Source organism: Peromyscus leucopus, chromosome 20 (genome assembly GCF_004664715.2).
Source record: "Peromyscus leucopus breed LL Stock chromosome 20, UCI_PerLeu_2.1, whole genome shotgun sequence".
NCBI lineage: Eukaryota > Metazoa > Chordata > Mammalia > Rodentia > Cricetidae > Peromyscus > Peromyscus leucopus.
Genome location: NC_051080.1, coordinates 4,496,328 through 4,521,393, shown reverse-complemented (window position 1 = coordinate 4,521,393; position 25,066 = coordinate 4,496,328). Strand labels below are relative to the sequence as shown.

Genomic DNA, 25,066 nt, shown 5'->3' with positions numbered 1-25,066 from the left:
CTGGGGGGGGGGGCGGCAAAAAATAGGTGTTTGCATGTGTTATAGGCTGAAGGGTCTGTTAGATGGCACATGGGCATCCCGACTAGGCTACTGAACATTCTAGTCGGGAACTCAGGCACTAGGGCTGGAGGTGAAAGTTCACAGTCATCAGTCTAAAGCATAATACAAAGCACTCAGGCTGTCTAGGCTCCTGAGGGAAGGAGACGGAAAGAGAAGACTCGGGGACCCAGGGGCTGCTAAACAAAAGCCAGATGCAAGAAGCCTGGAGGATGCTTCTGGGAGAATGAACAATGAGTCAGATTCTGCTGAGCTAGGTGCAGGAGGGCTGAGGCTGCTGCCGCATGGAGGTTGCTGGTGAACTACCGGATGCTAGCACTCTGCAGCGTGCTCAGTGGGCTGGGGAAGCTCAGAGGTAGAGCTCATGCTTTGCATGCACGAAGCCCCGACTTCAGACCCTGGTACTGAAAAGGCACACAAGAGAGGATGGGAGCAGACAGCTGGAGGAAGCGAGGCTGGGGGTGGGGCACTGTGGGAGACGAGCATGGCTTCTTACAGAGTTTTTGCTATATATGAGGAACAGAGAATGGGCCAGGGCTTTAGTGAGATGTGGGTTAAGAGTATTTTGTGGTTTCTACTTTTCTTTACATGGGAGAAATTACGGCATGTTTCCATGCTGACACCAAGGTCTAGGGGAAGTCCACACATGATACACTTGGTGATGGTGGTAATGATGGTGATGATGATGATGATGATGATGATGATGATGGTGATGATGGTGGTGATGGTGGTGATGGTGGTGATGATGATGATGATGGTGATGATGATGATGGTGATGGTGGTGATGGAGAGGACACACCTCCCCCCAAGGTGACCACAGAGGCACTGGACACCAGTTTCAGGACACCTCAGTCCTGGGCCTGGACCTGTCTTTTACTGGCCACGAGACTCAGCCAGCCCCACCGCAACTTAACCCTCAGGGCCTTCAGTGAGCAAGGCGGTTCTTAGAAGACCAGCCTTGTTTCCTTCCCTGGATTGTGGTAGAGACGCAATGAGGCAATAGGTGTGAAAGTGTTCTACAGGACGCCATGGGTGGGACAGAGGGCTGGGATTATTTTTGTTATTCTAATAACACAAGAGATTATTAAGCAGACTTAAAGGCTTAGTACCATCCACCCAGCCCTGCCTGCATAGATAGCTTCCATGCTTGCTGCCACCTGCCCCTCAGGGAGCAAAGTGCATGCCCTGGCCCTCCACAGATGCCCGCTCTCCTCCAACTCCACCGGCCTCCCTCTGCCTCTCCTGTCCCTAGCCATGACTGCTCTCGGGGGCCTCCTGATGCTGCTGCCTGGGTCTGTGGCCCTGGTTCTTTCCGCCTTCTTCCAGTTCCTTCTCAGGGACTGATCTTTGCTTGAGAACATATGACCTGGAAGGAGGAACGCTCGTCCAGGAGCCAGAAGTGGGTGTCCCAGGGTAACCACTTTAGGATTTAGGGATTCCCAAGATGGGATCTCCAGTGCTGACACTGGGGTTGGTACTACATAGATGCAGAACCCCTGAGTCTTGGTCTCAGATCTGGTCTTTACTGCAGCAAGACTGACAACTCAACCCTGGGGTTTCTGATGTGGAAGATGCCTGGCTTCACTTGGCAGGACTTTCTACTGCAAATTTTCTAAGTAGCCAAGGATGACTTTAAACTATGATCTTCCTGCCTTTGACTCCCACATGCTAGGATTACAGGTGTGCGCCACCCAAGACAGGGCTTTTTGTGTGGCTTTGGAGCCTGTCCTGGAACAGGCTGGCATGGAACTCACAGAGATCTGCCTGGAAAGAGGCAATTCTTACATCAAGATTGTCGACCTGCCTGGGATGTATTAGACATTCTTGTCATCCATGAGTCTGGAATTTGTAACTGAACTGGGAACTCTGGCCACTTAGCAGAGCTGAGCAACCTGGAGAAGGGGGAAGTCTGGCCATTGTATCATTGGCAATAGACATCTATTCGGATGGCTTCCCATGAAGATGTCATGGACATCTTGTCTCTTGGGTGGTCCTGGGGCACATATTCAGGTGCTTGGGGGCTACCTGACCAAAGGATATGTTGGGCTGCCTTGGGCAGATATGTCTTGGTCATGTTGTCTGGGCACCTGCTTCCAGACAGTTCCCACCCGGCCTCTGCCTTTCGATGGGCCTCTGGAGCCAGATGTCCGAGTTCTCAGCCTTGTCCTACCGTTCCTAGGATGCCAGGATCACCTTGGTGTGTTATCTGACATCACTGAGCTTCCTCTTCATTGTGATCTCAGAAGAGGAGAACCTATCTGCTAGGTGTGGTGTGAGGATTGGGAACAAGGGAAAGATGGCTGGGAAAATGAGTGCTCAGTATTAGCTGAACCCCAGGTGCTGTGGCGCACGCCCATGAGGCTGAGGAGGGAGGATGGCAAGGTCAAGGCTAGTTTGTTTTTGTTTGCTTGTCTTTTGGTTTTTTGAGACAGGTTTTCTCTGTGTAATGGTCCTTGGCCGTCCTGGAACTCGCTTTGTGGACCAGGCTGGCCTAGAACTCACAGAGCTCCTCTGCCTGCCTCTGCCTACCGAATGCTGAAATTAAAGGTGTTTGCTACCACTGCCCAGAGAGGCCAATTTGTTTTAAAAAGGCAAATAAGTAAATAAATTAGCTACTACTGTTAAGTGAATTTGGTGAGAACAGCAAAGAACAAGGTCCCTCGAATGGAGCCTTTCACGAAGCACGTGAATCTTCCCTGACCACCCTAGGACCATACTAACTTGGTCCACACAGTAGGACATCCCCGGGCTCTGCCCCTTTTCTTAGTCCTGCTCTGGTAGGCAGCTTGAAGCTTACTGCTTCACACTCCTGTACCCAGCTCAGAGAGCAGGTCTTGGACACCAGATGGAATTCCCTGAACGTGGTACTGCACCAGCCCCACCCTCAGATCCTGCAGAAAGCTTCCAGAGAGACAGTGAGGAAAACACAGAAGAGCCATAAAGTCGAGAAGGTGGCCCCAGAAGCTGGGCCAAACTCACCAACGTAAAGACGCACGCTCCTAGCACGGCGTAGATGGCGTGGAGCCAGGGGACCTGTGGGTACAGGAAGGATGGGCTTAGCATGTGGAAAGGGCAGCTGGCCGAAGGGCCAGGGGCTGGGGAGAGGGCTCAGTCCAGAGAATGGAGGAAGCGGGGTAATTTCTCCCCAGCACTCTCTCTAAGCAGCCCCAGGACTGAGAAGGGCTTGTGATTCTCTGGGCGCTCACAGTGTAGGACAGAGAGACCCCAGGGTAATCATGGGGAGACCTGCAGGGCGTTCTCACAGACCTGATATTTTTCCCTTCAAAACACAGCCCCGGGCTCAGGCTGGCCACGGGTGACTCATCCATCCTATCTATTATCCTCCCAGCCTGAGTCTGGCTCTAGGCTCCCCCAGCTGTCTCCATCCATCCCTGCTCTATCTGGGGTCTGCCTGTCCCCCTCATGGAGAGCTCTCTGTCTCAGCCTTGGGAGCAAGGGCTCACGTGGAAGGAGTCAGTTGAACTTGGGGGTGGGGGTGGGGTGAGGGGGTAGGGGATAGGTATGGAGGTGGAGGCACCTGGAGTCTCTGCCAGATGGCCATGAAGGGCCTGCCTCGGGAGGCCAGAACAATGCCCTTCCCAGTGTGTGCTCACCCCCGGATTGTGCATGCCTGCAACTACAAGGTGCTATGTTAGCACTGCCCTTTGTGGAACGCTTCTGGAAAACTTTCCAGAAGATTCCGGGAAATAAAGGCGTCCCATCAGCTCAGTGTGGGTCAATAAAGGGTTCTTTGAAGTTTGGGGGCCCTTCCTGCAGCCCCCTCCCCATCCTAGACACATAGAGGCCTCTAGGTCAGCTCCGGCCCCTCCCTTTGTCAACAGGAGCCTGGGAAGAGCCAAAGAAATGCCAGAATCAATCTTGACATCCTCGACTGGGTGCCAACTACCCGGAGGCTGGGGCTGGGCGGGATGGAGGTAGGTTAGAGGGGATGAGGAATGCCATCCCAGCTTGGCAGACAAGAGGCAATGGGAGATCGCATACAGAATGTGGCTGGAGAGACCGCCACTGAGCCCCCAAATAGACCCAATGCTTCCCTTTCTGTGTTCCCAGGACTCACACCACCTGTCATGTCCCCAGTCTGTCCCCCAGCTTTGGTGGCTTCAGCTCCTGCACAGCAGGCCAGACGCCAGTGGGTGGGTGGGTGGGTGGGTGGTCTGTGAGTTGGGGTGGAGAGTCTGTCTCTGCCTCGCTCCCTGGCCAGCCCGATTCTGCCTCTTTGGGCTTGGCTAGTTCCCCAGGAGGTCCCCTGAGCCCGGCGGGCCCCTGGATCCCCAGTGTATCTTTCTCAGCTATGGCTCACCCCCGTTCCCCCTCCCCCCCCCCCCCGTCTGCAGGGGAGGGAGGGAAAGTGAAGCCGGATGCGGCTCATGAGCTGGGCAGGTGCCCAGGCCGCCAAGAAAAGCCTCCTTGTTTGCTTGTGTGTGCTGCCAACACACCTAGCGCAGGTGCCAGGAGGGCTGGCCAGGGTGGCAGGCTGTGGGGCTTTGGCCCCGGGCCTGCCCTGAAGGGGTAGGAGAACAGGGCACCCTGGGCATCGGGCCCTCCCCACTCTCCTCCCAGGCCTGGAGGCTGGGGACTCACGTATTGGAAGGGCAGGAGGATGGCCAGGAGGAGTCCGCTGAAGAACAGGGTCATGAGCATCACGAACAGCACACCTTGGCAGGAGGTGAAGTCAAACTGTGGGGCACAGGCGGCCATCAGCACCGGGCCTCAGCAACGTGCTGGCCAGAGGCTGAGACCCACCAATTCTGTGCTCACCCCCACAGCCCAGTATATCCCTCTTCCGGGGGGTATCCCCAGACCCAACTCAAACCCCGGCCTCTCCTCAGCCCCACGTGGATCCCTGACCCATGTGCCCTCCCCTGCCCTCAGGCCCCAGGGCTGACCTTGGTCTGGAAGCTGAAGATGGTCACTGAGAGGCAGACAAGGGCCGTGATACCCAGGCACATCAGCACAGATGTGGTGTTGTAGTAACTGAGGGTGGACATGGGGTCGGTGGGATTCCGCTCTCCCCATCCCTCCTCACAGAGCCACCCTTCCCTGCCAGAAGCTGACCTCATGACCTGTGGTCCCAACCTGCCCCCTTCCCAGGACCTCCCACTCTCAGCTTCCCCAGGCTTCTCTGTCCTTGAACACTCTCGAATGGGGCGAAGGGTCTAGAACAGGCAGAGTGGGGTACATTTGTGTCGGTGTCTGGGGGCAGTTTGCACCGTCAGGGGCTTTAAAGCCACATCTCACTCTCCGCCATCCCTTACCCCAACCCTGCCCACCTGCTCGGGGCTTGGAGTCATTGGCAATGGAGTGCCTAAGGAGGCAAGCGACTCCAGGCCAAAGCGGCCTGTCTGCTTGAGTCCTTCCCCCACCCAGTGGCTGCCCGGAAAGATGAGATTTATGGGGTGGTGTTCTCTTCAGGTATGGGCCAGGCCCTGGCTGCATGCCTGCCTAGGACACCCTGTCCCATTTACCTGGACAGCATCCCAGTGAGATAGGCCATGGACAGGGTCTGAAAGAAAAGCAGGGTGAAGGAACGCTGCTGCATGTGGACTTGGGGGCTTCGCCGGGCACTCTCAGGGTCCCCCGGCCAGCTTGCAGGCAGCTCGGGAGAGCTGTGCCTGGATCTCTTGGCAGCCCTGCTCTTCCCGTGAGAACCCCCACTAATTCTGGCTGGAAGTCCCACACAATCCCCCAGGACAAGGGACTGGGCACAGAAATGGCCTCGTCCCATTCAGAAGGGGAGGGTGGAATGGTCTGGTAGAAGAGGGGTCCAGCACTTCTGTCCCACCAGGAACCTCACATTGACACCCCCAGTCTAGACTCTCCGTCCGGCCTTCCAACCCCATGCTGCCTCTGCTCTTCCTCCGTTCCCACTCAGCCTCTGTCCCCCAGCTCACCCCAGTCACTTACAAAGATGGCCAGCAGAATCAGGTTCCAAGGGAAGTGTCTCCTGCAAGGCAAGCCACAGGTCTCAGAGGCCACTCGAGCCTGCAGGGCCCTCTGCGCACTGTGGGACCTCTTCATTCAAACCCTCTGATGCCCACATGGGCCCATCCGCCTCAGAGGCCCAAAGTGAAGGGCAGAGGGGCTGGCCCATCTGACTGCCGTTCAGAGACCCATGCGGCCCTTTCCCGGCTGCACAGGCCCCTGGCGGAAGACAGGGCTCAGAGCAGATGGTTAAGGTCCTACAAACAGTTCCACAAGTAGCCCCCCAAGTCATGATCATTCATACCTGGGTCCAGAGCAGCAAGCCAGAGTCAGGTAAGTTGCAAAGAACACGGCACTGTGAGAAAGAGAGCCAGGTGAGCAAATTGGAGGGTCTCTCCCGAGGCCCTCTCCCTAGTCCGGTTGCTCCTACTCCGCCATCCTACCCAAACTGCACCAGGCAGGGTGGCAAGAGCAGAGGGAAGGGCATGGCCATCTTAGGACTGGGCAGTGGGTAGGATGGTAGCCCAGTTCCCAGGAGACATTGGTAGTCGGGTGGGGCAAGCCTACTTCCAGCATATTTAATCTTGGGAGCTACAGCCTTCTGTTTCTCACCACTTGGCACAAGTAGCCTCAGGGACGTTTGCTGTTTGTGTGTTTCCTGAGAGGCAGAGTCTCCCTAGGTAGTCCAGGCTAGCCTTGAACTCTCTCTCTTCTCTCTCTGTGATCCTCCTCCTTTTAGACCTTAGTGTCCTGATACTGCAGACTTGCATCACCTCACCTGGCTAGGAAACCTTGGAAAGTTCATCCCCCAGGACTTGAGTAGACCACTCAGTCATACACAGGGGCTGGAGAGGGAGCTCAGTGGGAAGCCCGAGTGGCCAGCACGCATGAACAGCTGCCTTCAGTGCCTAGAACCCAGGTGAACATGTATGCTGGCCATGGTGGCAGGCCCTGGGAACCCTCGCAGTGGGAGAGGCAGGGAGAGGAGGCTTCCTGGGGCTCAGCTCCCTGGCCAGCCAGTCCAGCCTCGGTGGTGAGACACTCTGTTTCGAAGGAGTCGGATGGCTTTCCTGAGGACGACACCCAGAAGTGGCTTCCAGCCTCCGTGTGCACAAGTGCACATGCACACCCACACCAATCCATGGGTACACATGTGCACACCCATATGCATGCATTAAAAAAAAAAAAAAGCTCATGCCAGGTATCGTCGTATGGTGATGCAATCCTAGCAAGGAGGTACAGGCGAGAGGATCAGGAATTCAGGGTTATCCTGATCTACTTATGGAGCCTGAGGCCAGCCTACTCCATGTGAGACCCTGCATCAAAAACAGTAGATAAGTCTAAAGCAAACTAAAAGCTACCATAGAATATATTTTTGTGTGCTGGGCAGACTTTTATTTATTATTTATTTATAGTTTTTGAGACGAGATCTCACATATGTACCTCTGACTGGCCTGGAACTTAGGCACAGGCCAGGGGCACTGGGCTTGATGTTTGTTTTGACAGTGTCTAATGAATATTGACATGATCCTTCTTTCTTTACGGACTATGTCTCCTTTACAGAAGAGGCCAGGCGACTTGTCCGAGGTCACACAGCTGTCCTGTTGTGAAGGACTAGGTAGATGCTCCCGTTGCCGGGAGCTAGCCCCTACCAGCCACGGCTACCTGCTGCCTGCTCGCATGGCTCCCTGAAGCCATTCTGCTAACTGCCTTTTTAGTGCTCTGCCTTTCCAGGCTGCGGGCTCAGCACGGACCGGCCTGCCGGCCCCTGGCAGGGCAGGAAGTGGAATCAATTTCTGGATCCGGCAGCCATGTCCAGTGGGAAGTGGCTGGAGGGTGGCTGACGGCTGAGAGGTTTCTGGAAAGCGAGGGGCAAAGACCGGGCGATGGTAGATGGAGAATGAGCTCCCAAGACGGCTCACCTACCAGTGCGTGGTCTCCACCCTCAGCAGGACTTCAGCATGGCCAAGCAGCTCTGTCTTTCCCCATCTCTTCAGCATGTTACCCGCCCTCCATAAGAGCAATTCCAAACAGCCTCCTCCTTCCCCAAACCTCCCAGGCTGCCTCACTCTCTGTTATGTTCCAGAAAGATCTGAGATAATGAGGTGTGGCCCATCACCTGAAAACCTCACGTGGCACTACCAGACTTCCTATCCCTCATCCCTTTCCAGGCCAATCCCCCCAGCCTGGGTTTGGGTCCCAGGCTCTCAAAAGCCCAGTGATGGCTTACTTTAACACCCCCCTCCCTGGGGGGGGGGGGGTGGGTCACCTCTTCTCCCACGTCTACCTCCCTGGCCTCGCCTCATCTGCACTCAGCATCTTCCCTAGCTCCAGCGACTCTGCACCCTTTGTATTCTCTGCTCACAGTGCCTCTTCTCCATCTCTTCAACCCGCCCAGCAACCTGGCCTCAGCCCCACGTCACGAGAGCTGGCTTGGTCACGCCAGGGTGACCTTGTTGAGTTCAGCTGTCACTCTTTGGTCTTTACATTACCTGACTTCTCAATGTCTGGTCACTCCTATTGGTTCCACAATGACACACTTTCGGGTCCCCTCCTCCCTTCCTGGCCACTCCTCCTCAGTCTCCCTTATGGAGCCTCTAAAGGAGCTGATGTCTTCAAGGTGGACTCCTCCTCTTCGGTCCCACTCTCCCTCGGGAGGCTTGCTCACCAGGAGGACGCGGACCCACCCTTTAGAATGGGTGTTCATTTGCCCTTCTCGGCACTAGGCTGGGCAGCCAGATAGATGCTCCGGCCACCGGTAGCTTTTCAGAAATGCATCAGACTCAAGGACATGGAGCTGAGCTCTGCTGTTCTCTCTGTTCCCGAACCCCCACTGCTGAGAACTCCATGCAGCTGTCAAGTCACCCAGCCAGAGGCCTCAGCATCATTCCTGGCGCTCGCCCTACCACGCCTAATTAATCACCTGGATCTGCTCACCCTCCCACACAGACCTCACTCTTCCCTCCGTCGCCAACACCTCCCTTTGAAGTTGGGTCACCTCTTTCTCTTCTCTCTCAGGCCGGGACTGTAGCCTTCCAGCCTTCAGCCCAGCCTCTTCTCTACCCTGCACACCACAGGCCGATCAGAGCACATATTTTCCCAGGACAGTTGGCAATGCCTGCACCACCCGCCACTGGCTCCTCGTCTCGGCTGTCACCATACCTCGTCCCCCCTCCCCGCTTCTCATCACAACCTGTTCTGCACCCTCCAAACATGCCCGCCACTCCGCTGACAGGATGGAGACTCCCTGGCTTCCTCTGGAGCAGAGACACAGCTCTGGCTGCAGCCTGCCGCCCTGCCTTGGCCAGCTCAGCTCACAGGGCCCCTGCTCCCCCGGAGCCCCTCACAGGGCCCCCTACTCCCCCGGAGCCCCTCACAGGGCCCCCTGCTCCCCCGGAGCCCCTGGAGGCCAGCTTGCGACTTACTTCTTTCTCCTACCATCTAACCTGGAGCCTGACACCCAGGAGGCACTCTTCAAATATTTCTGGACGAAATGGAAAAGCCAAACAAAAACAATAACAAAACAGACAGTGCAGGAATGCAAGCTTACAGCCTGGAGGCTCCGCTGCCATTGGATGCCAGGTGCCGGAGCTGTGCCCACCCTGCCCATGTGGGACAGCAGAACTCTCCTATCCCTGGTGAAAAGTACCCTCTCCTCATGGTGTCACTGTTCAACACTTCAACAACTGTGACAATAACAGAACTCTTGACTGTGGGTCTCCTGTCACTGTCCAGACCGGAAGCTTCCTGAGGGCCTCTGGCCCTTTCCTCTGTGTTCTTCCACCCTTAAGAGGGGCATCAGAAGGAAGGGCAGAGAGACTCAGGATGCCAAGACCATGGCACAGCTTTGGAGTCTGGTACCGGAAGTCCTGCCTCATGCCTGTGGCTACGGACAAGGATTTAATAGCCATGGTCCCAGTGCCCTGCTCGGCAGAACAGGAAGACTGTTCCCCAGCTCCGGGAGACCTGGTGGGAGGGTACAGCACTCAGCATGAGCTTGGCACTGGGCTGGACTCGTGGATGGGAGCTGCTACTGTCATTAGAAGCTGGCTGAGTGACAGACAGCTTCCCCGAGCCACCCCCACCCCAGCCCTAGCCTCACACTTCTCCTCCTCTGCCTGCTCCTCTCTCATCCTTCTGCTCGGCCATAGATACCACACTCAGCAGGAGCAATCAGACAATCAGGCAAGAACCCAGTGGAGAGAGACACAGCGGGACCTTGAGAAAGCCAGAGCCGTCGAGGCAGAAGGGGGTGGGGTGTGTGAGCAAGAACAGTCTGGTTTCATGCCGAAGCCTCAGCCCCAGGGCCTGGGACAGTCTGTGTAGTGTCAGGATGGGAACCGAGACTCGGGTGAAGGCCAGGGACCAAAACCATTGGCCTTCCCTAGTTGACTTGCCCTCACACTCAGGGCTAGGGCCAGCAGACCACAGTGGGCAAGAGTGTGGTCATCAAGCAGTTCCAGCTTTCTACCTGGCTCTGATGCTCAGGCAGCAGCTTCTCTGCCTCAGCTTCCTCATCTGTGAAATGGAGATTGTAACAGCGCCTGCTTAGCGGGGCTGTTAAAGGGAGGGTTGAAAACTAGACTCGAAACACGTGGCATGGCGCCTCATGCATAGAAAAGACCTGTTTTGTTCTAACTGTTATGAATGCTGTTCCAACAGGAAGAGACAAACAGGGGAGCCCTCAGGGAGCATTTGATACGCTGGAGGTGTGGTGAGACCTGAGAGGGTGAAGGGGCAGGATGGGGAGGCTAGAGGGGTGTGGAGGGTAGGGTAGATCCTCAGGCAGGCCTTCTGTGGGAAGCGGAGGCATACTGGTGGGGGAACTCTGAGCAACAGCTGTATTGTGCTGTCCCAGGAGAACACAGTCCATGCCCACGTTGCACCTCTCTCCACCTGCTCCCACCTCAGAGCACCGCTGCTCTCCACTTGACCTTTACCAAGGCCAGACGCTCACTCCCGCCCCCCCCCCTTCCTCTTCAGCAGAGTGCAAACGTACGCCACGCTGTTCCCGCCACTACACACTCAGGACATGGAGTTCCAAAGACCGTCCTAGAAGAGGGGTCCGGGACACCCATTCCAAGGTCTCGGGGGAGGGCCTGAGCCTACCAGATGGCACTGACGTGCTGGGAGCCATGCCAACCTGCTGTGTGGGCTGGCCAAGGTGGCGGTCCCTGGGGCCTCATTAGCTGTACATACAGTGCCTCCCAACTCCTCGGGACTCAGCCCTCCCTCCCTCTTGGGATGCTGACTGTCCCTCTGTCCTGTGCCCTAGGAAAGGCTCCTTGCTGTTCGTCTGCGGTCCACTCGAGCCAATTCTAAACCCACTGTGGTGGTCTTAGGCTCCGGTGGCTCAGAGGGCCTTGGGCTGAGCTCAGCTCTGCCCTCGGTGCCTATGGAAGAACAGGCTGGGCCGGTCAGTGTGCGCACTGCTCTGCCGTGCTCTGTCTTCACGCTCGGCCCTCTGAGATGGCCCTTCCGTCCCTCCGTCAATCTAGCCCCTAATGTAGGGAACACACCTCAGTGTTCTCACTCCCCTCCTTTCTTATCCACTCCTCTCTCACAGCCCGGTCCACCCTGTGATCCCCCCCCACCACCTCTGACAACTCCTCTGCAAGCTCCTTTGCATACATCATACCAGCCACTACCTTCCCCTGCAGACAGAGGCCGCCTGCCCAGTAGCCCCAGTACAGGGCTGGCTCATACGGGATGCCAACGGGGACCATGGAGAGAGCAATTTTCTGAGTCTAGGATGGTTCTGGTCTGGAAGTATCCAAGATTATTCCTTAGTTACCAGGAAGGAGGGTCTGAGTCACCTAACCCTCCGGCTTCCTCTTGCAAGTTGCCCGCCATGTTCCTTAAAGAGTGCAGGACTAGTAGAAGCCAGTGGCTGGAGGGCGGAAGGGAGACTGCCAAGCAGAGGGATTAGGAGCACAAGACTTAACTTGAACCCAGCTCCATCACTGACTAGCTGTGTGACCTTGGGCAAATTACTCAACCTCTCTGAGCCTTAAGGTTTTCTGAGGTAATCATATCCAGTCGATTTGAGAATCAAATGCAATACTACACACCAAGCACACGAAACAATGCCCAGCCCTTAATTAGGCATTCTGTAAGTGGTGGCTCTCATGATTAATAATTTCATAAGCATTAATAACAATGTTAATAAGAGAAGCAACATTATCATTAGAGAAGGTCAAGGTGTTCCAGCCCCTTCCCTTGCAGGGTCAAGGTACCGGCTCTCTCCAGCCAAGGCTCTTGCCAACCTGTAGAGGGGCTGTCACCCCCCCCCCCCCCCCCCACACCTCCAGTTGTCCTGTCAGATCTGAACAACTCAAACGTTGACCCTGGCCATGCTATGGGCCTTTGAGGTCCTCCCCCTGGGGTGTGGGAAGGCTGTGGTTTGGATCCATCAACAGAGCACAGTGGGCATTTCTAGGCAGGGGTCTGGGGTGGGGCATACTCACTAGGATGCCCAGTACCAGCCTGGGTTGGCCTGAATGTAGTCCTTAACAACGTCACTGTAGAAAAAGGCAAGCAGAACGTCAGAGGCGGCCTCAGGTCTGTTTGTGTTCAACGTCTGTACCCGCCCCACAAGGACTCAGAGAAAGGAGGAAAGACTGGGTTCTGGATGGCTGGGCTGGGACCTGGGGGAGCCTGACTGGGGGACTGGGGAGCAGAGGCACGTAACACCTCACAGATACCCATGGCCTGGAGAGCCCGCCGGACACTATTTGGGGGGATTTCTCACATGGGGTACACCCGACATTCTTCCCCAGCATAAGGGTAATCCACTGCCCCTCATCTATCTGGGTGGGCATCCCAGGAGAGGTTTGATGGAGTGCCCTGCCCCGAGCCTGACCATGGTCCTCCTGGCAGGTGTCAGTCCGCATCGCCAACTCACCAGAAGGTAAAGAGAGCAACAACAGCCAAGGTCACCAGCAGCTGGACCAACAGGATGGTATAGACCTGAGGGAGGAAGGGAGGGGTGATCATTTCGGGGAACCCTGGGCTCCGGCAAGGCTCTGAGAGACCCCAGTTTCCAGGGACTCACCTAGACCCACCTGTTGGACACTTTCATTCTCCTTCATAGGGGTCACTGGGTGCATTCAGAAAAGTAGGGGGGCAATAAAGGTACCAGGCCCTCAGGTGGAGCAGCCCACACAGCCCAGGGGGCGTGAAGCAAGGGCCCTGGGTGAAACCTCAGAAGCACATGCCAGGAGGAGCATGAGCTGGGTGGGATGGGAGGAGAAAGGGAAAGGAACCACCCACCCACCCCCGACAGAGGCTGGGTCGAGGTCCTTCCAGGAGTCCAGCACAGGGCCCCAAATCCTTCACCCGCTTCTCCCCGGTCCAGAGCGTGTGAGAGGCAGTCACCTTTCTGATGAAGAGCCGGCGAACTTTCTGGTCATCCCAGCTGAAGGTGCTGTAGAGCTCATGGTTTCCTGTGGGGAATCCGCCTTCGTAGCTGGAGCTGCTACCTGCGCAGGTGGGTAGAGGCTGTGAGAGCACCTGCCAGCCCAGCTCATGTCAATCTGGCTCTCAAGGCTACTGAAGTCCTTCTCTCCAGCCCCACTGTCAAATACCCACTGTGGCCCCCACACTGCCCACCCCACAGCTGCCTTCCTGACCACTTCCTGTTCTCTCTTCTCGGACCCCACGGATGAGCTGTCTCCTCTTCTTTCTCTCCATGATGGCTGGGCTCTGGGGAACCAAGCCCCGCCATACAAATGTCCCTTTTCCTCTTGTGTCCGAGTTCCCCTCCCTGGACACTCTAGATCCTGTGAATCAACCAGGGACAGTCAGTCCTCCTGGCCAGTGTCCGAGGACCCAAGATCCTGAGTCTGGCTGCTCTGAGGCCCACGGGTTGGAATCAAAGGCTGGGTGGAGGCCTAGGGCCTGTCGGTGCTCACACCAGGGCCAGTGCGGGCCGGCTGGAGGGAAACGACACCAAGTGCAGTGAGTGGGAGCCCGGCCTGGAGCAAAGACCCCAGAGCCTAACAGACCCACAGGTCGATCTGGCAATCCGTGGGCCAAGCTGTGTGACCCAAGCACATCATCGGCCATCTCCGAGTCTCTTTTGGTGGGGACGGACAACAGACTCACTTCACAGGGACCAAATTCGGTCAAACGGAAAGTCTGCGTGTTCTGTGCCTGGTGGGGGCCACACTGCCTTTGCCCTGTGCTCCCCTTTAGAGACAGTCTCAAGCCCTGGGATGTATCTGCTCTTGTCCTCTCCGCTGTCCCCATCAGGTCTGGCTATCTTCCCTTTCCCCCAGCAAGAGCCTCTGCCTTGGTCTCTCAGAGATGACCAGGCCACTGCTATGTTGGAGCTCTTCAGAATGGCTCTTTTCCTGCTCATTGCTCAAGTTCTTTTTTTGTTTGGTTTTGTTGTTTTTTTTTTTTTTGAGACGTAGTCTCAAGTAGACCAGGCTGGTCTTGAACTCACTATGTGGCTGAGGATGATCTTGAACTTCTAATTCTCCGGTTTCTGTCTCCTGAGTGCGGGCTATAGACACATACCACCACAAGTTCCTTTAACAGTGCCAGGGTGCATGGAGTCCTCCAGCCACACTTCACTGGGAACAATCCTCCTCCTCCTCTCCCACTTTCTTAGCCTGACTAATAGCTGTTCACTTGCCTGCCTTCTGGCCCTGGACCCTGTCCACTCAGTGCTTTCCGAGGGACGTCCATTGCTCTGCCTCCTCACAGGCTAACTCAAAACACTCTTCAGAGCTCTGCATGGATATAGGAAATCTTCCCCGACTGGCTGGCCAGACATAAGCCAGCAAGCTCTTCACCAGTACTGACGGTGCCGGGATGCCAGCAGCAGCACCTTGGCTGTCCGGCTGAGCAGCCTGCAAGAACTTCACCACTGGCTGTGAGGAGGGGCCCCTAAGTCCTCAGCCCCCAGGCTGGTGAGATGGCTCAGCCCCGAGGAATAGCTAGCTGTCCCCTCCTGATTCTTGGGCACCGGAGCTGGAATGTCTAGGGAGGGGGACAGGGACGGGGACACAAGAGGGAAGGAACACTTGTATGGAGGAGCTTGGTTCCCCAGAGCCCAGCCGTAGTGGAGGGAGAGGACAGGATTCGTCTTATTCCTGGGATCAGGGCAGGGAGAAGAGGAAGCGACCAGGAAGACAGGTGTGGGGTGGGCAGAGGTGAGCCAAAGTGGGATTTGACGGTGGGACTGGAAAGACTTCAGAAGTCTCGAGAGCCCGGCGGGTAGGGCAGGGAGCTACCCAGCTCTCTTCTGCCGCCGCTGCCGTACTTGAGGCACTGTGGCAGGCATCCAGTGACAATGAGCTCAGGGAGGCAGAGCTGTGGACAGATTCTGCATCTCCTGGAATGGGCTCAGATCTGACACTTCCCAGGCGACGCTAGGAAATGTCTGTCTCCTGTTGAGGGCAAGGATCGGCCCTCCCTTCCACCGCAGCCCCGGGGAGGATGTTCCTTAAATAAAGTGTCCATCCCGGCAAGCAGGGCAGGAGAAATGAGAGGGAATGGGACTCCCCACCTTCATTGACCTTCCAGTACGTCACTTTGGAGTGAGGCGGCTGAGCTCTGGACCGAGGGGTGTGTTTGGAGGAGACACGGACCATGGTGGCCACTTGCTCCTTACGAGCAGAGGCTCTGTCAGGGGCACTGTCCTCAGACCCCTTCTAGAACTTTGCAGGCAGTGGGAGGGTGTCACAGTGGGGGGAGGGGCAGCAGAGGCAGACAAACCCTGAAAGTTCTGAAACATTAAATTAAAAAAAAAAATGTTACTTATTCTTATATGCAAGCACGTGTGTGACCGTGTATGCACACACGCGTGCATGTGGTTATAATCTGGGTGCACGGGCGTGCTATGAAGCACATGTGGAGGTCAGAGGTCAACTCTTCGGAGGAGTCAGTTCTCTCCTTCTACGGTCTGCCCTGGAATCCTGGGCTGGAACTCAGGTCGTCAGTTTTTTGTGGCAAGGGGCATTTGCCTGCCGCGTGATTTCACCAGCCTGGGGCTGAGGACTTAGGGGCCACTTCTCGCAGCCAGTGACAAAAATCTTTGCAGGCTGCTGCTCAGCCAGACAGCCAAGGGGCTACTGCTGGGACCTGGGAACCGTCAGTACTGGTGAAGACGTTGGTGACTTGTGTCTGGCCAGCCACGTAGGCTAGCTCGTCCCCGCACACCTCCCCCACACTGTGCCTGCCCCCCTGCAAAACCTGGAGAAAGGGCAGGGAGATAATGCCAGCGGTTGGGAGGGGGCCCCCACCCCGTAATCTCTGATAACCCTAGGCCTTACAGAGGCCTGGCCCCACTGATTTTCAGACCAGTCGCAATATTAACGCTGTACCCACTCGGGGCACTGGCACAGCCAAGGTCCCTGCCCAGGCGTGGCCTTTTCACTACCTTCCTGACCTCTCTGGTCTCTCCCAGTCCTAGGTCCATGTCCTCCCTTCTCCGAGGTCCTTCTTAGACGAGAACTCAGCTTCGGTCCCTTCTCCTGCTCTTCCAGCTGGCTTAGCTGAGTGATTTGCAGAGACCCCCCCTTTCTCTAGCTGACAGCACCCCAACTAGACATCTCTTCTCTTCCCTTCTAGAGTTCTCTTTGACCCGCACTCTGAAGAGCCCCCTGAGGCCTCCAGCAATAGCGTTCTGCACAACTACACCATTCAGGCAGGGGCAGGGCAACTTCCTCCTTCCTACCCAGCACCCAGCACCCAGCACCCAGCACTCCCCCTACCCCTCCAGCCTCTGGGTGCTGGGAGACTTACTGGGGTCCACATAGGCCCAGCTTGGATGGAGAGGTACAGCCGTGGGGCCCTGGGGGAAGGGCCCCGCCTTCAGCCCATCTCCAGAGGTGGCCTCCTCGTAGGAGGGCGGTGCTGAGGGCACTGCCGGAGCCTCCTTCTTCTCGCCATTTGTCTGCTGCTGCCCCTCAGTCCCGGGGGCCTTGTTAGCCACAGAGAGCTGTAGAGTAAAGGCAGAAAGAGACCACGCAGGGGGTGTGGTTACTAGGGACAGCCCCTGGATTCCTGACCCAGTACTCTCTCCTGTGACAGGGAGTGGGACAGAGGAGACCCACCTCCAGGTTCACAGCCCACAGAACCGAGGAGAAGATAGATAAGACAGGAAGCAGAAAATTCCCGAGAGTGCCCGTGGAGGCCAGAGGGCCACCTGGGAAAGGCAGTTGGGCCTCTGTGGTCCTACAGTTGCCCTGTGCTCCGGGGAATGTCCTGACCCATCCGAGACCTATTATTGAGCAGAATGTTCTCCCTTTCATCGACTTCCCAACTTGCTCACTGTATCAGCCAATCTTACTTTACACCATCATTATTTTGATGTTTGTTTTTAAGACTGATTCTCCCTATGTAGCCCTGGCTGTCCCGGAACTCAGTCTGTAGACCAGGCTGGCCTCAAACTCACAGAGATCCACCTGTCTCCACTCCCCAAGTGCTGGGATTGAAGCTGGGTGCCACCATGCCCAGCTATTCAGCCGATTTTAAAACGAGGACACCCAGAATCAGACAGAAAGAGAGACATCCAAAGCCCCAGGTGCCATGGGTGGGGCCTAGGGCCACAGGGCTCGGGCTCTGTCCCTGGGGACAGGTTGCTTTCTGCTGGGCTAGAAATACTGGAGGGTGGGATGGGGAGAGCCTGCTGGGTAGAGGGAGAGCAGGTCCTGAAGAAACAGACTTCCCCAGGCAGAGCAGAACAACAGAGTGTGCTCCTCGCTGGAGGGGCCGAGGAAGACATCTCTCTGCTGTATGACCCTTCTTTCCCACGAGGCAAGGAACCGAGACCCAGGGGGAATCTCTGCTCAGGGCAGACTAGGAACTTCAGGCCGCTTACATTCAGATAGGCCCCCTGCCCCCCACAATGAGCATGGTGGCCTGGTGAGGTGGTGACGGGCGAGAGTCAGGGAGGGAAACACTGGAACAGGGTGCGAAGACAGAGAAACCAGCGGGAGGCCCGGCCTCAGAAAGCGCCACTTCTGCCTGGCTGCAGAGGCCCCTCATGGACGGCTGAGGTAGATAGATGGGTGGCCCTTGCAGGGAGACAACTGAGGAGGTCCCTGACTTCAGTCCCTCTACAGCCCACTGGACTTCAGAAGGCTAGCAGCACCCCGGCTCCTAAGATATCCTGAGGGGTGCTGGGAGCCAGGGGCTGAGGGACAGAGGCCTCTGTGCCACCAGGGCAGAGAGGAGCTGGCTCCTGTCTGGCAGAGTGGGGTGGGCGTGGAAAGGGAGGCTCCCTCCCCACGCTCAGCTCAGTGTCCCCTGCCTCCTCAAAACGGGATCTGGAGCCCGGGCTCCCTGACTCCCTTCATTGTACAGACTGAAGGGGGCACGTCTAAGGAAGCCGCCTTAGCCTCTACCCTTCCACTCAGCCCCCCAGAACCTCTGGGGCCCCACCGCCTCTCACATAAGGCATTCCCAAGTGACATCGGGCCAATGGCAGGAAGCGGTATCACCCAATAACATCATTTGAGGCCTTTGAGGAGCTTGATCACAGGAGGGTCTGAGGGTCCAGGGAGGTATACCATTAGCTCTGAGGCTGATATCAGAGGAGAAAAAAATGGGGTGTAGGGGAGGGCCTTCTCCTGTGTTCCCTGACCAGTCCTTAGCCCCTCTAAACAGAGGGCTGGAGGACCCTCCCCCTTCACCCTAGGCCCTAGCGGTTGTATAATTCCACAAGCTGTTGATGTTACATAAGCCTCCTGCGCTACCCAAGTCTCTGCCCAGCCCCTCCCCTGAAATTCAGACCTAAAACTGATGCATGTGTGTGTATGCATGTGTATATGTGCATTGTGTGTGTGTGTGTGTGTGTGCGCATACGTGTGTGCCGGGGTGGGGTGGGGTGCGGGGGGGGGCGCAGGGGGAGGACATGTTTTTATTCCATCTAGTCCCCATGTCTGGCCAAAACAAAAACAAAAATCAAAGCATCATGCTGCAGGGTTGCCATAGTAACTCCCAACCATAGGGGATGTATACTGATATCCAGAGTGAAATAATGAAGTGAGCTGGGAGGTGGCATCAGAGGGGGCGAAAGAAGACCCTGAAGTGGATGGGTTGGTCCAGCACACACAGGCATTGCCCCTCAAGGCTCACCCTGGCCCCCAAGCAGAACTCTCTCTCTCTCTCTCTCTCTCTCTCTCTCTCTCTCTCTCTCTCTCTCTCTCTCCCCTCTCTCCCCCTCTCCCCTCTCTCCTCCCTTCATCCCTCCCCCAGTCTGGCTCCTAACAGGGCCTAGGGCACCTGTGAAGGGTTTGTGATGCTACAGTAAGCGGTGGGAGACAAGAGAGGCGAGGAAAACCTCAGGGTTGGGAAGAGTCCTAGGCCCATTCTCTGAAAGGGGCTGTTTGGTCCTCTGGCATCAGCAAAGACCACTAGGACCTTTGCACTGGAGCCAGGAGAGGATGCTTAAAGTGGTCCAGAAAGCTTCCTCAGAATGGCAGGGAGGCAGGGGTCCGGAGAGCTGAGGATGGTGCAGGCGGTGGGGACGTGCCCCTACCTTTCCCTGGGTCATGGTGTCCTCTCTCAAGGAAGGGGTCCCTGAAGTAGGGGTGGCCGCTTGGGTCACCGCAGCCTGCCTGCGTCTCTTCCTTCCTCCGCGTGGATTCTAGCAACATCCACTGCAGCCCGGCCAGGCTTACCGGAGCGTACCATCCGCACACAGTGGGAGGGGAGGGCCTGGGAGGAGGATGCTGAGGACGTGCAGGGTGCTGCGGACTTAAGAGCCCGCAAGGCACGCGGCTTTCACCTCCTTTGCTTCCCCCACACACACTTCAGCCCCCCGGGGGACCAGGGATCATTGCACGGTGGGGCAGCAGGTGGATGGATGGGTCCGCGGGGGAGGGAGGAGGCACCAGGACTCCTGACACCCGACCAGCTGATACTGTCTGCCAGTCCACAGAGCCAGCAAAGGGCCTCGTCTCAGAGCCAGCAGCCACCAGCCTCAGCCTTGTTCCCCCTCCCTGCCTGGATGGCCTGGATTTGTCTCCCTCTCCAGCACGCCTCACATCTATTTCATCGGTCCCCATAGAGTGAGAAAGTTTAGATGACTTGTCTACTCTGCCTCCTACCAGGGCCCCCGGCCTTGGCCAGCCCCTGCCATCTCCCCTTGCTCTCTCTTCCTACCTGTAAGCAGAAGCAATGGCATCCCCCTCCCCGTCCTGTCTCACAGACATGTCTGGGAGAATGCTGTTTCTATCTCTTCCAACCTCGAGGCAGGTGTTTTTGGAGATGTGGTGTGTTCTGTCTCAGAGGCTCTCCCTGCTCTATGCTATCTGTGTTTTCTCTCAACCTCCATCACTCCGATTCCACCCTCCCCATTCCAGAACCCATCTACCCCCCTCCTCCAGCCTCGCCCTTGGGGCCCAGTCAACACCAATTCCTATTTTTTTTTTTGCAGTTCCCCCAACACCCGAGAGATTCACAATCTCAAGTGTTGGGCTCAAGTCCCAACTTGGTCACCTTCTGGCTGTGTGTCCTTGGCACGGCCTTTACCCTCTCTGAGCTGCAGCATCTCCCTGTGAAAAGGAGGTGGAGAGCAGGACTCTATCCTCCCCGGATGGCAAGCCCTAGGGGGGCAAGGGCACACTGAACACAGGAAGTTCTGCCAGGGCGGCGGGAGCTGTGAGAAACTGAGGATTCGCTGACTGTGCCGTCTCCTGTCTCCCACACCCCCAGGGCTGGCAAGAGAGCAGGGTGCTCGAAGGGTTGGCATCTCCTAGGAGGTGGGAAACAAATTCTGGAGAGGAGTGGCAGATTGCTTTCTGCTCTCCATCATCTCATTCCCCTGGCTCTGCAGCCCCAGCCCTCCTCCCGTCCCTGGCTCCTAGCACGGAGGCTCAAGCTGACCCAGGCCCCGCCCCCTCTGTACCTGCGTTCTTCCTCTCTTCCTCTTTATTCCCCTTGTTACAAAGTTTCTGAGCACCCTAATGTAGCTGCTGTCTCCACCCACTGTGGGATTCCTCGTCTGTCTAGGCATTAATCCTACTGTAGCAGGGTTTTTGTTTGTTTGTTTGTTTGTTTTTGTTTTTTTTTTTTTGAGTTGCAGGTGTGTGAAATGCACTCCATGGATTGTTGGGATTACTATTTCTCAGATGACTGGCCTGATGCAGGGCCTGCCTTCATGTAGGCCTTGCTGTGTTGACGTCTGTGTATCCCACCTGCTCTTCACACACACACACACACACACACACACACACACACACACACACACACACACACCGTGCACACTGCTTCAGTCCTGTGGGCGGTGCTCTTCTTGGATCAGACCAAACACACTGAGCTCAGGGCCTTTGCACTTGCTGGGCCGGTTGCCCAGGGCACAGTGAGAGGCTCCGTTCCTCACTGGCTTCACTGCTGCTGCGAGTCGGTCTTAGTGGGAGGTTGCCCATCTTAGAGTCACAGTGCCCCACCAGGCACGTCGGACTGTCCCTTTATTTCTGGTCCAGCATTGCTTTTCCAGTGGCACTGGGAGCCTCATATTTACAGTTCTATTGTTCAGTTCTCTCTTCCCCATCTCCTCTCCCACTAGAATATCAGTTACGGGGAGGAGTAATTTGGGGACGTTTTACGTTGCCATGTACCTGGGGGTTAAAACAGTGTATGGCACACATATAGAAATGTGAACATTTGGGAGCTGAAGGCAAGTGGTCCAGGAATACTTAAGTGAGCAAGGAATGGTATGCAAAATCCTTATATTCCGCTGACGTTCTGGCATCACCAGCACAAGTGGCAGCAGCACCGTGTGTGCCCTGGCATCTGATGGCCAGGGCACAGGCCAGACGTCGATCCTGCAGGCCTGTTTCAAAGCTGCATGACAAGCAAGGCCCCCTCTCGTTTTCCTCACTATTTATAAGTGGGGGCAGAGTTAGCACTGGTCTCGGGGGCCCACAGAGAGATGCAGTGGCAATGCATGGCAAGGTTTAAGGGACTATCCGGTATGCAATTAGCCCTTGGTGGCAGTTGGCATGGACTGAAGGCTCCCACCAATGCTGTGTAGTGAAATCATTAGCTTCCACTCTCAGCGGCTCGGCTACACCGTTATTCGCCAGACACTCATTCCTCTTGTTTCTGTCCTTTTCAGTGTGAAACACTCTGGAAGGGTCCCCAATAGACTTTCTGCAAGGAGCCTTCAGGTCCCGTTCGGGTCCCCAGCCCTCACTTCAAAGGAAGCAGATAATGTAGCCAAGCAAGTCAGGATAGCTAAGAGAAACTAGAGCCTGGGAAGAGCAGGGACCAGCAAGGGGTTCCTCAGCTGGGGAGGTTCTGGGGCCCCATCCTTGACCCCTAGCCTGGTAGATGGTTATCCTTATGCTTGTTAGAGGTGGGAACATGGGGGAATGCCAAGGTTTTTGAGTTAGATAAAGACATGATAGTCGGGCGGTGGTGGCACATGCCTTAATCCCAGCACTCGGGAGGCAGAGCCAGGTGGATCTCTGTGAGTTCGAGGCCAGCCTGGTCTCCAAAGGGAGTTCCAGGAAAGGTGCAAAGCTACACAGAGAAACCCTGTCTCGAAAAACAAAAACAAAACAAACAAACAAACAAAAAAAGACATGATCAAAGACAGGTCTTACAAACTGGGGTTGTAGTTTTTGTTGTTAGAGCGTTGTCTTTAATAAGGAAGGGAACAGGTTTGGTCTGAAGCCCCGTATGGTAGGGGTAAGGAGAACGGGAAAGATGGAGGTACAAGGGTGAGCCTGCAGACATTGTGATGGATTTGGCGGCAGGCTCAGAGCCGAGGGACCAGAGCAGCCTTCTGGCCCCGGGCAAGATACACCTGTTCGGTCTTTATTTTCCTCATCTGTGCCTGGACGGCTGTGAGAACCAAGTGAGTCAGGATCGGTAAAGCACTTAGGATAGAGCCAGTATCTGACAAGAACTGTAAATATGAGGTTCCCAGTGCCACTGGAAAAGTAAATCTGGACCAGAAATAAAGGGACAGTCCGACGTGCCTGGTGGGGCACTGTGACTCTAAGACGGGCGACCTCCCACTAAGACCACCTCGCAGCAGCAGTGAAGCCAGTGAGGAACGGAGCCTCTCACTGTGCCCTGGGCAACCGGCCCAGCAAGTGCAAAGGCCCTGAGCTCAGTGTGTTTGGTCTGATCCAAGAAGAGCACTGCCCACAGGACTAGAAAGAGCCTGAGCAGCGTGGTCAGGACTCGGGAAGAGGCTACGTATACAATAAAGCAGGAGGGGACAGAGAGGGATGGAGACCTGGAAGTGGAGGCTCTGGGGGCTGGGCCACCGTTAACTGGGAGGAAGAGTTGTGCTCCATGGACCCACAGACTGGTTCAGGCAGGATCTCCTCCTGGGCAGCCTGGGAGATGCCGTGCACTGTGTGTGTGTTAACCCCTTCCTGCCCTGAAGCCCAGTCCAGGACCTCAGAAGAAGCAACTGGCAGCCAGACGAGGCTGGACCTAAGGTTCTAATTTGTGTGTGTGAACGTGTGTCCAAGTACCTGCTGAGGTCAGAAGGTGGCATCAGATCCTCCATAGCTGGAGTGTGAGCCTGCCTCGTGGGTGCTGGGGTTTGAACCCAGGTACTTTGGAAGAACAGCGACTGCTCTCAGCCACCGAGCCGTCTCTCTGGTCCTTAGGTTCTGGACTCTGGCTGAATAGTATGTGGATGGTAGGCAAACCTCGGAATACGTGAGGGCATCCTTGGAGAGAGAGGACAAGGAGAAAAAGAGGGTGGGGGCAGGCAGAGGCATCAGCTGAGGGGGAGATGGGAGGCAGCGGCAGGCGTCTCCCTCCCGCTACGTCCTCCAGCAGGCTAGCTAGGTGACACAGGACAGGTGTGTTCTGGGCTCTTTCGGAGGCCGAGGGTGTGAGCTTAGCCACTTCCTCTCGCCTCCTTTCAGTTTCACACCGTGGCAGCCCAACCCTGCTCCGATTTCTGCTCGGGTTGCCAGCCAGGTTGTTGGAGGCCCGTGCTCAGGAAGGGAGGGGGACGAAGGTGTGGACAGAAGCCTCTTCTCACTTCACAGACGTGGAAGGGCCAGGCCGAGAGGCCGAGAGGCCAGTGACTAACCGGAAATAACATGACTTGCTGGGGGACCAGCCAGGGTGAGGAGAGTGAGTTCTCAGCCCAGAGACTCTCAACCCAAGGCAGCGGCAGGGGTCCACACATAGCCAGGGGCAGATAGAGAGAGAGGCAGGAAGGCTTCAGACTGTCTGGGGGTGGCACAGCTACCCAGCACCACATCCCTGTCAGATCCGCACACCGCCTACTCCCCTCGCTGTCCCCTGTGGGTGACGAGAGAGCTTGTACCTTTTCCTTGATCACCTCCTTTTTCTCTTTCTTCTCCTTCTTCGTTTTGCTCTCTGAGGCAGAAGGTTCTCTATGTACCCCAACCCCACTCATGCTTTTGAGGCCGGTGACAGGGAACCAGTGCAGGAGCAGAACCCCACTGGCTCACAGCAGGCAGAACTCACAGAACAGGCCACAAGACAAGGGGGGGGGTCCAGGCAGCTCAGGCAGGATGCTGTGTGGACAGACCCCCATGTCTATGGCTGCTCCTCACAAATGCCCAAGTCCACCATCCCCTGGAGTTTCTGTTCAACGTAGGGACGTAGCCCCAGCATCCCTAAGGAAGAACAAACATTCCTGCGCTGTCGGCCAGCCAGAGTTCCTCTTCGGAGAGTGTCGTTCAGCGGTGGAGCATCTGACTGCACAGCCCCTCTTTGCTGGGGTGTCCATTCCTGCCTCCCCACCCCCCATCTCAAGACACATCGCGCCTCCCTAGATACAGTCTGCAAAGCACGGGGCATCGGAAGTCCAGGCCTTAGCAAGCGGCGACATCCTCAATCCACTGCAAGAGTTGCTTGCGAGGTGTGGGCCCACATTCTGCCCCTGCCGTCCTTTCTGCCCCGTGCCTAGGCTCTACTGGAAGTTTTGGCAGGGGGAGGTCAGCCAGCAGTGGGGACTGGAGCAGGGGTGTGGTCTCCAGGCTCTGCCCACAACCTGGTGCCCCATCCATCCTGCGCTGCTCCCTCTCAGCCTGGTTCAAGTGCATTGCAAAGCAGAGAAATAGGAGGGACATGGGAGTTTTCCAGGTGTCCGCGTTCTGGT

At 56.4% G+C, this 25,066-nt stretch overlaps 1 protein-coding gene across 2 annotated transcripts in view; it reads right to left on the bottom strand.

Annotated features, from left to right (window-relative positions):
* Faim2 (Fas apoptotic inhibitory molecule 2) overlaps nt 1–19,764 on the bottom strand; it is a 33,035-nt gene extending 13,271 nt beyond the window's left edge. The window contains exons 1-11 of one of the 2 annotated variants that reach the window (XM_028874607.2): nt 19,496–19,764; nt 16,756–16,951; nt 13,378–13,481; nt 12,905–12,969; nt 12,468–12,521; nt 6,305–6,355; nt 5,983–6,022; nt 5,544–5,581; nt 4,965–5,052; nt 4,660–4,755; nt 3,037–3,090 (exon numbers count right to left, since the gene is read on the bottom strand). In XM_028874607.2, coding sequence (XP_028730440.1) covers nt 3,037–3,090; nt 4,660–4,755; nt 4,965–5,052; nt 5,544–5,581; nt 5,983–6,022; nt 6,305–6,355; nt 12,468–12,521; nt 12,905–12,969; nt 13,378–13,481; nt 16,756–16,951; nt 19,496–19,510 — 801 coding nt within the window. In that variant the 5' untranslated portion in view covers nt 19,511–19,764. Of the gene's footprint in view, nt 1–3,036; nt 3,091–4,659; nt 4,756–4,964; nt 5,053–5,543; nt 5,582–5,982; nt 6,023–6,304; nt 6,356–12,467; nt 12,522–12,904; nt 12,970–13,377; nt 13,482–15,517; nt 15,652–16,755; nt 16,952–19,495 lie in introns of those variants that run through there. The other variant, XM_037197376.1, reaches the window with a different exon arrangement.
* Nucleotides 19,765–25,066: the final 5,302 nt, after the last annotated feature.